The following is a 12,956-nucleotide window of genomic DNA, read 5'->3' as shown; positions in this document are numbered from 1 at the left end:
TCAGCCCCAGCAGGCCAGCCTGGGGTGACAGATCCAGTGCCAGGGATTTGGAAAGTCAGGACCAGGAATTCAGCCCCAGCAGGCCAGCCTGGGATACAGAGAGCCAGGACCAGGAGTTCAGCCCCAGCAGGCTGGCTGAAGCCAGTGAATGCAGCACCAGGGACCTGGAGAACCAGGATGAATTCAGTCCCAGTGGAGCAGCCTGGGGTGACAGATCCAGCAGCAGGGACCTGGAGACCCAGGACAGTGAATTCACATCCAGCAGGCCAGCCAGGGATGGCAGACACAGCACCAGGGACACAGAGACCCAGAATGAGGAATTGTTCAGTGCCAGCAGAGGTGTCTGGGATGACAGATCCAGCACCAGGGATGTGGAGGCCCAGGACAGAGAGTTGAGCCCCAGTGGAGCAGCGTGGTATGGGCAGCACAGCTCTGTGATTCCCAGGGAGGAAGAGCAGGAGCTGATCCCAGCCCAGCTGAGCTGGCCCGCTGTGGGTAGTGTCGGGCAGACAGGACTGATCAGGATTGGTGAGGAGGACATGCCCAGCTCCCATTGCCCCGATCCCCCGGCCCAGGAGCCCACCTGGGGCAGTGCTCACCAGCCAGAGCGTGACAGCTCCAGCAGCAGGGACTGGGCTGAGGAGCTTGGAGCAGCCAAGTGCCAGAACCAGTTCGGTGTCATTGGGACAGAGCAGGTGCCAGACCCCTGCAGTGCCGGAGCCTCTGATGGCTCCATGTCCAGGGTCCTGCCACAGCCCCAGGCAGGTTTGCACAGGGATCTCTCTCTGGACATGGGCAATGCCTGCTGGAGCCAGGACCTGGACAGCTGGAGTGTGGAGCCACAGGATGCTGAGGCCAGTCGCCAGGAGTGGGCGAGCGCCTTCAGTGCCCGCTGCGCTGCCCGCAGCCGGGACCTTGGTGTGGGGGAGCGGAGCCTGGAAGGAGACACCCACACAGAGCATGGGTAAGGAGGAGGGTGGTGGTGGCAGGGAGGGAGGAGCTTCTCCTGAGGCAGACAGGGGTTTGGGGCAGGGCTTGTGTTACCCCGGGCTAGAGCAACTCTGGGGTTTTGTCTCCCAAGCAGGTTGGCCCCCAGCCCTTTGATGGGTGACATTCCAGGTGATCCTCCATCTGTGGAGCCCTCCCGGAGTGAGTCACCCAGCCCCTCTGAGGAGGAAAGGGATCCTTCTAAGCCAGCCACTGCCCCACAGAGCCCCAGGGCTCCCCCTCTGCTGCCAGAGGCTGTCAGTGGGAACCCAGTGGACACAGGAAGTGAGGAACAGCCCTCAGACGACCCAGATGGGGAGAGCTCCTTGAGGCTGGGGGAGCAGCAGCTCTCTCTGGCTGCCCCCGAGGCCGAGGGGTCCGTGGAGCAGGGGCAGGAATTTCCTCTTCTAGAGGTGAGTGGAAGTGGGGAGATTCTAATCACCCTGTATGGCCTAGGACTGCCTGGCTGTCACAGGACGTGTCTGGATGGGGCATCTCTGCCCCTAGGGACAGCCATGGATTGAGGGCCTCCAGCACTACTGTGGAGGCTGTGGGTGTGCTGGTTGGGATAGGGGGTCCCTGGGCTCTCTGTGCCAGCTCTGATCTGTCCCCTGGGCTTGGCAGGACACAGAACTCCTGGACAGCAGCGTGTTTCGCTGCAAGGCCAGCCTGGGCCGCAAGCGCCAGCACCGGGCGCCATCCCTGCGTCCCACTGCCACTGAGGGGGAGAGCTGGATCTTCCGAGACTCCACGGGTGAGGCCAGCGGGGATGGGGATGGGAGCAGGGTGTCTGTCCTGGCACACTGTCATGGGCAGTGTGCCAGGACAGACAGTGACACTGTCCCTGTGTGCCCACAGAGCCCCGGCCAGCCCTGGCAGTGTCCTCTGACGAGGAGGCAGCAGAGGAGCCCCGGAGCCGGCGGATGCGCGGCTCACCCTCGGGCAAGGGGGTCAAGGTGCCTCTCTTTCCTGGCCTCAGCGCCTCTGCCATCAAGGTGAGTCCCTTGGACTCCTGACTGCAAGGTGAAAGAGAGGGTAGAACGCAAGGAAACTGAGGCAGGGTGGGGCTGGGGCCTGGGAGACAGGGAGGAGGCAGTGGGGGACGTGGCTGGCAGAGCTCTGTGTTTCTCCCTGACCTCTCTCTGCCCCCAGGCTAAGCTGAGGGGTCGCAACCGCTCGGCTGAAGAGGGAACATCATCAGGGGACAGCAAGGGGACCCCTCCTAAAGACCCCCATGTGCAGCGCTCTAAGTCCTGCAAGATCCCTGGTGTGAAACCCCCGACCCTGCCTCCCAAGCCAGAGAAATCCTCAGGGTGAGTGTGGGGCCAGGATCTTCATGGAGGCTGAGGGGATCAGTCTGGGTCCCGGGACAGGTTTTGGGGGGCTCATGCTGAAACTCTGCCAATACCCCAGATCTGAGGCCTCTGCCCCAAACTGGCTGCAAGCGCTGAAGCTGAAAAGGAAGAAGCCTTGAGTGGGGTGAGTGTGGGATTTGAGGCAGTGCTGGGGACACACCTCCCCAGCTCTCCATGTCTGCACTGCTGGGGGTAGCCCCCTCCCTCCTCTCTGCCCTGGCTGAGACCCCTGCAGGGTCCTCACCCCCTCCCCCCTGTGTCACTTCCAGGCTCGCTCCCCGATGCTGACAGACCACTGTCCCCGGACCAAGGCTGTCCCCTACCATAGGGACACACACACACACCTACCTATGCACTTTGTACAAGCTCGCAGGGTCCCTGTCTTCCCAACACCTCCTCCCCATCCCCCCAATGTACCCCGGTCCTTCATCCCCAGGGGGCTGGGGGTGGGCACGAGCCTCCCCCTTCCCCTCCCCCCTGCTCGTGTATGGCCCTGGACACAGGGCGATGGGTCCGGCTCATGGTGCCGCTGCCACAGACAATAAAACCTCGCTGGTCAGTTCAGAGAGTCCTGGCTGTTTTCCTGGCCCATGGGTGAGGATCACAGAGATCCCTGAAGAGGGACCATGTGACTGCCACTGCCCACACTGGAGCTGTGCAGGAAACAAGGGACACCTCCAAAACCACTCTGTGCCCACCCTGGGTGCACCCAGCCCGGGCCCCTGGCCCTGCCCAAACACCAAGTGGGTGCCGACAGCAAGACTTTATTGTACTCCAAAGGAGGGGGTGCAGCCCCCCGGGGGGGAGCAGATGTGGGGAAGGCCTGGGGGTATCCAGGGGGGCTGAGCCACTCATATCTCACAGATGAAGGGTAGCCGCTTCTTGCAGCGCACGCTCCTCCAGAGCCCATCTGGGGAGAGAAGAGTGGAGATCGGCCCTCCAGGGACCCCCCTCCAGCCCCAAGGGATAACCCCCCAGATGCCCCAGGTACCAGCCCCGCAGTGTCACCTCCCCATCCTGAGCCCCTCAGCAGCCTCCCCCCGTCATGGGCAGGGACTACCCCTGAGCCCCCCTGGACCCCTCCCTTGGAGCCCCCACTGACCGTTGGTGCAGACAGCGGTGCAGAAGCGGTGGCCGGGCAGGGGGTGCCCGGGAATCCACCGGCTGTAGTTCCAGGGGCTCCGGTCAGTCCAGTGGCAGCTCGGGATTGGGGTCTGCTAGGGGAGAAAAGGTATGGGGACCTCCAGCAATGGGAACAGTGGGATGGGAACAGGGCATCCAGGGTAGGCACTAGGGAACCCAGGTTGTGCACTGGGAATTGTGGGGTGGGGCTGGGACACCCGGGGTGGGCACTGGGGACACTGGGAGGAGACAGGGTACCCTGAGGCCAGGGTGGTAGACACGTGGTTGGGGGTCCTTACAGCGGGCTGGCTGACGGCACCGATCCAGACCTCACCAGCAATGGAGCGCTGGCGCGCCAGGAGCAGCAGGAAGCTGTTGGTGCGGGAATCGTGGATCGAGGCCAAGTGCCCGTGGAAGCGCCGGGCACAGATGTGCTGCAGGGACATGGCTGTCACAGGGGGCACTGGTGCCCCCACCCCCCACCCAACCCACCCCATCCCACCTGCGCACAACGGAAGCTTCGGGGATGGGAGATGACGACGTAGCGGCAGGTGGCGGTGCCCGGCATGATGGGGACACTGAGTGCCTGCTTGTCTCTGGCCCCCAGGCACCCGCTGTACTCCTTGGGCATCTCCAGCTCTGTCACATCCTCCTCGTCCTCCACTGCAGGGCTGGCAAGAGCTGGGGACACCAGCTGGGTCACCCTGAGATCAGGGGTGTCCCTGGGATGTCCCTGTCGGGGGGTGGGGAGGTGGGAGGCACTCACCAGAGCAGCTGACAGGAACTGTGCCCAGCAGGGCCAGGGCAATCAGCAGGCAGGGCCACATGGCACAGAGACACTGGGAACACCACTAGCGCCCTTGGGAGATCCCAAAGCCCCATCACCCTCAGCCACCCTGGGGACACCCCCATGTGCTGCTCTGCTACTTCCAGCATCACACTGTCCTCCCCAAGTCCCCTCAGAAACCCCCCATATCCCCACTGTCCCTCTGCCATCCCCAGTGCCACCCCCACAGACCCCAGCCCTCCCGTGCCCACCATGTGCCCAGTTCCTCACTTCCAACCCTTGTGTCACTCCCTCCCCTGGGCATCCTGTGCCATTCTGTCCCTCACCATGTCCCCCCCACCCCTGGCACCCCAGAGTCCCCCAATGCCAAACTCAGGAATGCCAACCCTGGCAGCTGAGGGCTGAGCCCACTCCCATGCCCCTGTCTCCACTGCTCACCTGGGTCTTCAGGGGGCTTTACCCACTGCCACCCTTATATCAGTGACAGGGACACGTGTCCCCAACCACAGTCTTGTGACACCCCCAACCACCAACTGCTGGGGACAGGGTGGGGGACATCCCAGGGGGGGCTCTGCCAGCACCCTGCCCAGCCAGTGATTGGGGTGCGCTCGGTCCAGGGGACGGGGTGCGGGGGCATGAAGAGGAGGATGTGGTGGTTTGGGGTGCAAGGTGTGGGGAGGGGGCTGCGGGAGTTGGGGCACAGGTTGTCAGTACAGGGGCTCAGAGAAGTTGGGGTACAGAGGCTGGAGGGTTTGGGGTGCAGGTGTGCACAGGGCATGGAGATGAGGATTGGCGTGCTGAGTCCCCAGTGTGGTGCTCAGCTGCGGGCCAGGGGAGCTGGTCAGGGACATGGGAGGTTTAGGGGGGGCTCAAGGGGGTCTGTGGGCAAACGGCCAGGCTGGACCCAGGGGGCCACAGCCGTTGAGAAGGAAATGGCTCTTGGGCAAGCGTGGCCAGCGGGAGATGGTATCAGCACCCCAACATCCCCCCTGCACCCCCAGCACCCCCACTCCAGGATATGCTGCACCCCATACACCTGCCTTGCACCCCTCAAACTGGAGCAGCCCCCACCCCTGCACCCCCGCCCCTTTCACTGTCCCAACACTCACCCTCTGCCTTGGGTACCCCTGTGCACCCCCCAACCTGCAGCCCCCCCTCCTGGGGGCCACATGTGTCCCACTGCAGGCAGGGACTCCCCCCACCCCCCAGTGTCATCCCAACGTCCCCATGGTGTCCCCAGAGCCAGCTGGGTGGCGCAAGGCTGTGGTGGTGACATGTGGCCCTGTCACCCCTATAAGGGGGACAATGGGCAGAGCTCCCCAGAGCCTCCAGGTGAGGATGGGGACAGGGACATGGAGGGGGACATCAGAGTGGGCTCAGCCCCTGGCTGCTGGGGTGGGGACCAGAGGTGGGCATCCCTGAGGCTGGGACCACAGTGTCAGGGGGACACAAGGGGTCTCTGGGATGCCAGGAGTACATGGGAGTGGCACAGGGGATGGTGGAGGGACAGTGGGGATATGGGGTACAGAGGGGTGGGATGAGGGACACAAGGTGGGACTGGGGGTGGCAGAAGGACAGTGGGGACATGGGGGATGGCAGAAGGGCCACAGAGAGAACAGACTGTTACCAAGGGTGGCAGAGGGGGCTCTGGACTATGGTGGGGGGTGGCCAAGGGTGACAGGGCTGAGGCACCTCCAGAGAATCCTGGTGGTGTCCTCAGTGTCCCACTGCCATGTGGCCCTGCCTGCTGCTCGCTCTGGCCCTCCTGGGCACTGTCCCTGCCAGCCACCCTGGTGAGTGTCCCCCTGCCCCAGTGAGTGTCCCCCACGGCCCTGCCCGCCCCCAGGAACACCCTGGGATGTCCCTGCCACCCCAGCGCTGTGCCCACCCCGCTGACACCACATGTCTGGGGCTGGGGCTGGCAGAGGGACCCCAGGTACCTGTCCTCTGCCCTGCAGCCCCCCGCCAGCTGCAGGGGGTCCCTGCTGGTGAGACCCCCCCGCTGTATTACACCGTGGTGAAGAAGCTGCGCACCTATGCCAAAGCCCAGGTGAGGGGACGGGGGGCATGGGGGGTGCAGGGGGTACCCAGCACTGCCCGCAGGTGCCCGTGGGCACAGGTGAGTGCCTGGTGCCAGCCCGTGCCCATCCCACAGCGCTACTGCCAGGATGTGTACCGGGGTCAGCTGGCCTCGGTGCACAGCGCTTCCCGCAACCAGGAGCTGCACAAACTGGCACGAACCTACAAAATCGTCATCTCACCCTGGATCGGAGCTGTCACCAGCAAAAGGGTGAAGGGACAACGGGGACAAGGGGCTGCCAAAGGGGTGCTGGGTGCTGGCTAGGAGACCAGCTGGGGGCTGCTTTGGGGGGTGAGGGAGTGGGGTGCTGGGTGCTGGGGCTGCTTCCTGGGGGATGAGCCTGGGCATGGCATACTGGGGCTGGAGGCTGGGTTTGGAGGCAAGAGGGGCTGCGTATTGGCTGTTGGGGCTGGTTTTTGGGGTCGAGGGGCTGGGTAGGGGTGGTGGGGGCTGTCACTGAGGACTGAAGTGTTGGCACAGCAGGCAGGGAACTGGGAGTCCTACTGGGAGGACTCCAGCCCCTGGAACTACGCGAACTGGGCGCCCACCCAACCCTTGCACATTGTCACCACCTGCACCACCCTCAGCGTCCGAGGTAAGGTCACCCACCCACTGTGTCCAGGCTTGGGGGTGCTGGGGAGGGGAGCACAGGCTACTGGGGCATCAGAGGAACACTGAATACTGTGGAGAGGGGGCTACAGGGCACTGGGTGAACTGAGGGGGGCACTGAGGGCAGTGGGAGGGGCACTGGGAGGGGTTACAGGGCACTGGGGGAGCCAAGGCAGGGATATAGGGGGCACTGGAAGTGGTTGCAGGGTACTGGGGGGCTCCAGGAACCACCCATGGCGTTGACATTGTCCTTCTCCCCAGATGGGCTCTGGAGAAGCCGCTTCTGCCTCCAGCTGCGCCCCTTCATCTGCCAGTACTGAGCCCCCAGTGCTGCCATGGCATCCCAGCTCCTTTCCCAATAAAGCAGAGGTACCCTGAGCTGTGTCTGTGTGCACCAGGGGCCTGGGGACAGCGCTGGGGGGTCGTGGGGGCAGCACGGCAAGTGGAGGGGGCAGCGATGTTTATTATCCCCACCCCCCAACCCCACTGGCACAGCACCCCGAGGCTGCTACAAAAATGGTGTGCTGGCTGTGGGGCTCAGTGTGGGGTCTCGGCGTGGATCTCGGTGCTGGGGGGTGCTGCCAGGGGGGCGGCAGCCATCCCCAGCTCCTTGGTTCGCCGCTGGCACTCGCGGGCCACCACCACGGGGCTGACAAAGGCCACCAGCACCACGGCGATGAGCCCCACGTTCATCTGCAGAGGGGAAGAGTGTCAGGGCAGGGGGCTGGGGGGCTGCCCTCCCTCATCCCCTGTGTTAGGCCAGGACACTTGGAGCAGCACCTCCATTTACCCAGGAGCAGGGCACCCATCCCTCTCTGGGGCAGGACCCTCATTTCTCATGGCATAAGACCTCATCATTCCATCCCTGCTGGGACAGCATCCCCATTTTCTCATGGACAGGACCGGGATCCCCATTTTCCCATGGGGTGAGACCCCCATTTTCCCATGTGGCAAGACCCCTTCCCTCCCAGGGCAGGACCCCCATTTCCCCGTGGAGCAGCCCCCCCACCCCTCACTCGGGGGCCCCACAGAGCACACTCACATAGAAGGGGTCCCCCTGGAGCGGCCCCTGCACCAGGGCGACACAGGGGTACTGCAGCAGGGCCACCAGCGCCGACAGTGCCATGGCCAGCCCGTAGAGCTTCCCAAAGTGCTGCGGGGGGAATCTGCCAGGCACCCAGGTCACCAACAGGACTCTCCTGGCACCCTGACCCCTGACAGCCCCTCCCCGATACCCTGTCCCCTAACACCTCCACCCTGTCCCCTGCCATCCTCCCTCGCCACTGCCACCCCCTGCTGCCCCATTCTGACTATGCCACCCTGTCCCCTGCCACAACGACCGTGTCGCCGTCCCCTGCCACCCTGAGCCCTGCGTGCCCGGTGGCTGTGGCTGTCCCCACTCACGCGATGGCCAGGAAGGCGGCGTTGCCGCCGTACAGGAAGGAGCGGCTGATGACCTGCAGCACGAAGGTGCCGAACTGGACGGGCAGGACAGGCACGGCGGCAAACACGGAGAACAGCAGGCACTGTGCCACCGTCACCACCAGCGACAGCACCGCCGAGCGCAGGTCTGCCAGGGCCGCCAGGATCCCTGTGGGCATGGGGGTCAGAGCTTGGGGACACAGCCCCCTCTGTGCCCCTTCTCTCTCGTGCGTGGGGTGACGGCAGCAATGAGGGTATAGGAGACAAGGACCACAGGACTGGGATTACCCCCATAGTGTGGGGCCAGGGAGTGCGCTTCCACCTGGGGTGAAGGGCCTTGGGGGTCAATTATCCTCAGGGCATGAAGCTGGGGGCTCCGTGGTCCTTGGGGTGCGGGGACAATTACCCTCGGGGCGGGGGCCCTTTCCCCGCTTGTGCCGGTCGAGGATGAGGCCGTTCCAGGGGGCACAGAGCACCCCGCAGAGCTGGGTGAAGGCGAAGGCGTTGGTGTAGGTGCTCACTGTGGGGGGGACAGCGTCAGGCGGGCCCTGGGGGTCCCCGCCGTGTCCCCCCCCGCCTCGATGCCTTACCCAGGGCGTGGTCCCCGCGCGCCAGGTGCTCAAGCTGCGGGTTGAGGGTGCCGATGAACAGGTAGTGCCGCAGCTGCATCACCGAGAGCCAGGCCACGTGCCAGGCGAAGAGCCACGAGCAGGCGCAGGCCCGGAACGGCGTCCCGGGGGTGTCCCCACCTGTGCAGGTGTCAGGGCGGGGCGCATACAGACACACACCCCAGGCCACACCTTGTCCCTGCCACCCGCTGGGGCCTCACAGCCACCTCTATGCCCATTCCGATGTGACACCGCGCCCGCACACAGCCACACCCAGCACCCCTTCATTTGCATCCACCGGTCCTCCACCCGCTCCCATTAATAGACCACGCCCACCACAAGGAGGCCACGCCCCTTTATCTGCATATGCACGATGCCCTCCAATACGTCATGCATAGCCACGCCAGACCACGCCCTTCATTTACATGGCACCGCCCACCGCCCGGCGGTGACCACGCCCATCTGGCCAAAGCCCCACCCCCAGCGAGCATATTCCCGCTCCCGGCACCTCGAGCTGTGGCGGGTTCCAGGGGTGTCTCCTCCGCTCCGGCCTCTCCCGGAGGCTGCTTGTCCTTGTGCGCTCGGTAGGAGCGGGAGCGCCCCCGGCACTGCAGCCTGCGGCAGCGCCTGTGTCACCCTGCGGCCAGCTGGTGAGGCTGGACCTGCCCAGGGGACGGGACCCACCCGCCCACAGGGTGGGACCCAGCCACCCCTCTCCCCAGAGCCCCAGCAGGGCGCAGGTAGCCCCCCCATACCCGTAGTCATAGTCGGGGGGCAGCGGGTAGGGGATGCGGGTGCGCGGCATCAGGAAGAGGGTGCGCAGGAGGTGCCAGGCGCTGCAGGCCGCCAGGAAAAGGAACATGGCCCGTAGGGACAGCCCCCGCTCGTACAGCAGCTGGGGACAAGGACAGAGTCAGGGACAGAGACAAGCTGCCACCGGCCACCTGCTCGGGCCCTAGGTCTGTCCCCATGTGTACCCCCAGCAGTGACTCAGCTGTGTCCCAGATTATGTCCCCAATATGTCCATAGATGTCACCCAACTGTTCCCAGCTCTGCCCTCCCCTGCTGCCACTGCCGCGTCCCTCGCACCCACCTTGACGATGAGGAAGATGGCGGAGGAGGAGTCGAAGGCCCCGTTGTAGAGGGTGATGATGATGGAGCGGTAGTTCCCAAACAGGTTGCCCACCTGGCACCGAGAGCCCCCCGTGTGCCATCAGAGCCCTCCCGTGCCAGGCTGGCTGTCCTGCCGCCACGTGGGTGTCAGGGTGCCGGGGGACCCACCTGCATGTTGGTGAGGATGAGGAGGATGCCACCCACTGACAGCATGGACATGGCCGGGAAGAGCAGCACCGCCATCTCTGGGGACACAGGGGTCAGTGGGGACAGGGGTTACCGAAGAGACCCCCTCCAGGGCTGGGGACCCCCGGGCCACAGGGACTCACCTGGGGTGGAGAAGGCAACAAGCAGGGTCCCGCCAGTGTAGAGGGAGCTAAAGTGGACAGCGGTGATACGTGGGGACAGGATCCTGGGAATCACAGGTGATTCCCCTACCCCAGCCCCTTGGGAGCCAGGCCACCCCAATAATGACCCATTCTCAGTATCCCCCCAGCACAAGCCCCGTCCCCCGTGTCCCCCCCGGCTTGGGACTCACATGGCGATGAGGCGTGCAGCTGTGGTGCCGAAGCGGTCAAAGACGACGCCCATGGGGAAGGTCATGAAGTTGTTCATGAAGGAGCCGATGGTGAAGACCAGAGAGAACTGCTCATCCTGCCCGCTGCAGTCTGGGGATGGCCATAAGTGGGGCATGGGGACACGGAGACACGGACATGGCGACACCGGGAATACCAGGGATGCAGGGACGCAGGCACCCGGGGACACGGATCAGCGGAGATGCAGGGGACACTGGGGATGTGGGGACACCACAGACGTGACCATACCGGAGACGTGGACTGGGGGGACAGTAGGCACATGGGCTTGGAGACGGCAGGGACACGGAACACTGCAGGGCGTCAGGACATCGCAGGCAGCAAAGACACAGGCACAGGCACAGGGGGGATATGGGGCAGCACGGGGCATCAGGACGGTGGGGTCACGAGTCAGGGGACCATGGGGACAGGTGGGGGTCCATACCAGACCCCAGGGTGACGTTGGGGCTGGGGGTGGCAGAGGGCTGGCACAGCCCTTCGAAGTAGCCCAGGTCCTTGAGGACGAAGACGAGGGAGGCCCAGCCGAAGATGATGCCGCAGAAGGCGCCGCACTCCAGCAGCCCTGACAGGAGGGTCCCCAGGCGCTTGGCCAGCCCCGCGCCCCCCGCCATGTCCCCTGCCCAGGCGGCCACTGGCCCGGGCTGTCACCAGCCTGGGGTGTCTTCGCTGAGCCTGTGGGTGACAAAGGCTGGGCGTCCTCATGCTGGCACCCACCGGGGGCACAGGGACACCTGGGGTGCACAGGGGCACGTGGCAGCATGTGGCCACCTGGGCAAAGGCCACCGTGGCCCCAGCCCTGCCCCTTGTCCCTGGCCACAGCAGCTGAGACAGGGCCAGGGCTCACACACAGGGGGACAGCTGTTGACATGTGGCACACAGCTCTTTACAGATACACACAGATTTACAGGTGCATACTGTTGTTTACAGGTACACACTCGTTTGTGGGCACACACACACATTTATAAGTGCACACACGTGTCCAGGTGCACACACACCTGGTTACAGGCACACACACACACGTATTTACAGGTGCACACACAGGCATGCACACCTGCACACACAACCGTGCCTGCTGACTCCCGTGCTGCACCCCTCACCCACCTGCACGAGGCCAGGCCCTCCTGTTGTCACCGTCACCTTCGCCGCCGTGGAGTTTGAACCCCGGCAGTGTGGCTGGGATGCATCTCCACACCCCCATGGATTCCGCCCCTAATCTCCCAGGAGCACACTTGGTCCCCCAGGCTGCCGGTCCCCGATAGTGCCTCGGGCCCCTGATAGCACCTCCGGCCCCCGAGGGGGACTCGGTCCTCCCACTGTGCCAGGACCCCCCACCCTGTGCTGTCCCTGTTGCCCTGAGCCAGCCTGGCAGGACCTGGCACAATCCTGGGGACACTGCTGGGCATCCTGGTGTGTGCTCTGATGACAACACAGACAACACACCCCTGGGAACACCAACATCATCCCAGGGACGCCAGCATCCCCAGGGGACCCGGGCAGCCATGGGGACACTGGCACACTGCTGCACACCCTGGTGAGCACTGGGGACACCACAAAAACACACCTCGCCCCAGGGACATCAGCACCCTGCTGGGGACCTGGCACAGCCCTTGGGAAACTGGCACTCTTCCTGGCAACGCTGGCAGAGCCCCTGGGGACATTGGCACCCCCTCAGGGACACCAACACACCCTCCCTCCTCCCAGGGCCTGGCACAGTGCTTGGGAAACTGGCACAATCCCTGGAGATGCTGGCACAGCCCCTGGGGACACAAGCACACTGCGGGGGATGGTGACACACCCCTCCGGGGCCATAGCACAGCCCCTGGGGCCCTCCCTTGGGGACCCTGGCACAGTTCTCAGGGACACTGTCACATCTCTGGGACCCTGCCACGCCCCTGAGGATCTTGCCATGTCTCCAGGAATCCCCTCACACTGCTGGGGACCATGTGGTGTCTCCTGGGGACGCTGCCACCCCAAGCACTGCACTGCACTGGGGGCTGTCACAGAGCTGAGGCTGACAACAGGTCACCCCACACATGCAGTTGGGACTCCCCCGTGCCCCACAGCTGAGTGTCAAGGTCACTGTCCTCCGTGTCCCCCCACCTCGCTCCCCCACCCGCCCACAGCCTGGCTCTGCTGCACCGAGCCCCCGTCACCGTGTCACTGTCCAGGGCCTGTCCCGCTCCCCTGCCTGCTGTAATGTCGGGTAATGAGGCCTCATTACAGTGACCAGCAGCTAAAGATTAACCTGCACAGAGCCGGGGGGGCCGGCCCGGGGGGAGC

At 64.7% G+C, this 12,956-nt stretch overlaps 4 protein-coding genes across 21 annotated transcripts in view; 2 read left to right on the top strand and 2 right to left on the bottom strand.

Annotated features, from left to right (window-relative positions):
• Positions 1-2,906, top strand: part of TNKS1BP1 (tankyrase 1 binding protein 1) — a 9,130-nt gene extending 6,224 nt beyond the window's left edge. For 5 of the 8 annotated variants that reach the window (XM_033515273.1, XM_033515270.1, XM_033515272.1 and 2 more), the window contains 7 exons: positions 14-964; positions 1,082-1,400; positions 1,612-1,741; positions 1,846-1,982; positions 2,140-2,300; positions 2,401-2,466; positions 2,612-2,906. In XM_033515273.1, the coding sequence (XP_033371164.1) occupies positions 14-964; positions 1,082-1,400; positions 1,612-1,741; positions 1,846-1,982; positions 2,140-2,300; positions 2,401-2,461 (1,759 nt within the window). In that variant the 3' untranslated portion in view covers positions 2,462-2,466; positions 2,612-2,906. The remainder of the gene's footprint in view (positions 1-13; positions 965-1,081; positions 1,401-1,611; positions 1,742-1,845; positions 1,983-2,139; positions 2,301-2,400; positions 2,467-2,611) is intronic. The other 3 variants (XM_033515271.1, XM_033515268.1, XM_033515269.1) reach the window with 3 other exon arrangements.
• A 180-nt stretch (positions 2,907-3,086) lies between these two features.
• Positions 3,087-4,961, bottom strand: LOC107206250 (proteoglycan 3-like). 2 transcript variants are annotated; one of them, XM_015631921.2, is made up of 6 exons: positions 4,638-4,961; positions 4,231-4,323; positions 3,967-4,145; positions 3,764-3,898; positions 3,445-3,559; positions 3,087-3,252 (listed from the first exon to the last, which is right to left on the bottom strand). In XM_015631921.2, the coding sequence occupies exons 2-6, from the start codon at positions 4,289-4,291 to the stop codon at positions 3,194-3,196; spliced, it is 549 nt and encodes a 182-aa protein (XP_015487407.1). In that variant the 5' UTR covers positions 4,292-4,323; positions 4,638-4,961; the 3' UTR covers positions 3,087-3,193. The 2 variants fall into 2 exon arrangements, with proteins under 2 accessions (XP_015487407.1, XP_033371175.1); XM_033515284.1 differs by lacking the exon at positions 4,638-4,961 and having other exon boundaries at positions 3,445-3,556; positions 4,231-4,424.
• Positions 4,962-5,007: 46 nt separating this feature from the next.
• LOC107206249 (proteoglycan 3-like) lies at positions 5,008-7,318 on the top strand. 5 transcript variants are annotated; one of them, XM_033515280.1, is made up of 6 exons: positions 5,008-5,583; positions 5,972-6,044; positions 6,210-6,301; positions 6,407-6,541; positions 6,812-6,926; positions 7,202-7,318. In XM_033515280.1, the coding sequence occupies exons 1-6, from the start codon at positions 5,101-5,103 to the stop codon at positions 7,258-7,260; spliced, it is 957 nt and encodes a 318-aa protein (XP_033371171.1). In that variant the 5' UTR covers positions 5,008-5,100; the 3' UTR covers positions 7,261-7,318. The 5 variants fall into 5 exon arrangements, with proteins under 5 accessions (XP_033371171.1, XP_015487404.2, XP_033371170.1 ...); XM_015631918.3 differs by having other exon boundaries at positions 6,177-6,301; positions 6,815-6,926; XM_033515279.1 differs by having other exon boundaries at positions 6,177-6,301.
• A 65-nt stretch (positions 7,319-7,383) lies between these two features.
• SLC43A3 (solute carrier family 43 member 3) lies at positions 7,384-12,769 on the bottom strand. Of its 6 annotated transcripts, none has more exons than XM_015631916.3 (13): positions 11,778-12,769; positions 11,101-11,348; positions 10,622-10,751; positions 10,413-10,459; positions 10,252-10,328; positions 10,064-10,156; positions 9,726-9,865; positions 9,479-9,585; positions 8,953-9,111; positions 8,769-8,882; positions 8,345-8,531; positions 7,983-8,106; positions 7,384-7,633 (listed from the first exon to the last, which is right to left on the bottom strand). In XM_015631916.3, the coding sequence occupies exons 2-13, from the start codon at positions 11,285-11,287 to the stop codon at positions 7,478-7,480; spliced, it is 1,521 nt and encodes a 506-aa protein (XP_015487402.1). In that variant the 5' UTR covers positions 11,288-11,348; positions 11,778-12,769; the 3' UTR covers positions 7,384-7,477. The 6 variants fall into 6 exon arrangements, with proteins under 6 accessions (XP_015487402.1, XP_033371168.1, XP_015487398.1 ...); XM_033515277.1 differs by lacking the exon at positions 11,101-11,348 and adding an exon at positions 10,908-10,919; XM_015631912.3 differs by lacking the exon at positions 11,101-11,348.
• Positions 12,770-12,956: the final 187 nt, after the last annotated feature.

Source organism: Parus major, chromosome 5 (genome assembly GCF_001522545.3).
Source record: "Parus major isolate Abel chromosome 5, Parus_major1.1, whole genome shotgun sequence".
NCBI lineage: Eukaryota > Metazoa > Chordata > Aves > Passeriformes > Paridae > Parus > Parus major.
Note: the sequence above shows the minus strand (reverse complement) of the source record. Positions and strands in the feature narration are given on the sequence as shown.

Coding starts and splice junctions, on each gene's coding strand:
- LOC107206250 (XM_015631921.2), bottom strand. CDS start 4,291: ATGTGGCCCTGCCTGCTGATTGCCCTGGCCCTGCTGGGCACAGTTCCT. Junction 4,146..4,230: donor AGTTCCTGTCAGCTGCTCTG/GTGAGTGCCTCC, acceptor TGGTGTCCCCAG/CTCTTGCCAGCCCTGCAGTG. Junction 3,253..3,444: donor CACCGCTGTCTGCACCAACG/GTCAGTGGGGGC, acceptor TTCTCTCCCCAG/ATGGGCTCTGGAGGAGCGTG.
- LOC107206249 (XM_033515279.1), top strand. CDS start 5,101: ATGGGAGGTTTAGGGGGGGCTCAAGGGGGTCTGTGGGCAAACGGCCAG. Junction 6,302..6,406: donor GCACCTATGCCAAAGCCCAG/GTGAGGGGACGG, acceptor CCCATCCCACAG/CGCTACTGCCAGGATGTGTA. Junction 6,927..7,201: donor CACCACCCTCAGCGTCCGAG/GTAAGGTCACCC, acceptor CCTTCTCCCCAG/ATGGGCTCTGGAGAAGCCGC.
- SLC43A3 (XM_033515277.1), bottom strand. CDS start 12,177: ATGGCTGCCCGGGTCCCCTGGGGATGCTGGCGTCCCTGGGATGATGTT. Junction 10,157..10,251: donor TCATCCTCACCAACATGCAG/GTGGGTCCCCCG, acceptor TCTCGGTGCCAG/GTGGGCAACCTGTTTGGGAA. Junction 9,586..9,725: donor CCCCCCGACTATGACTACGG/GTATGGGGGGGC, acceptor GCGCTGCCGCAG/GCTGCAGTGCCGGGGGCGCT.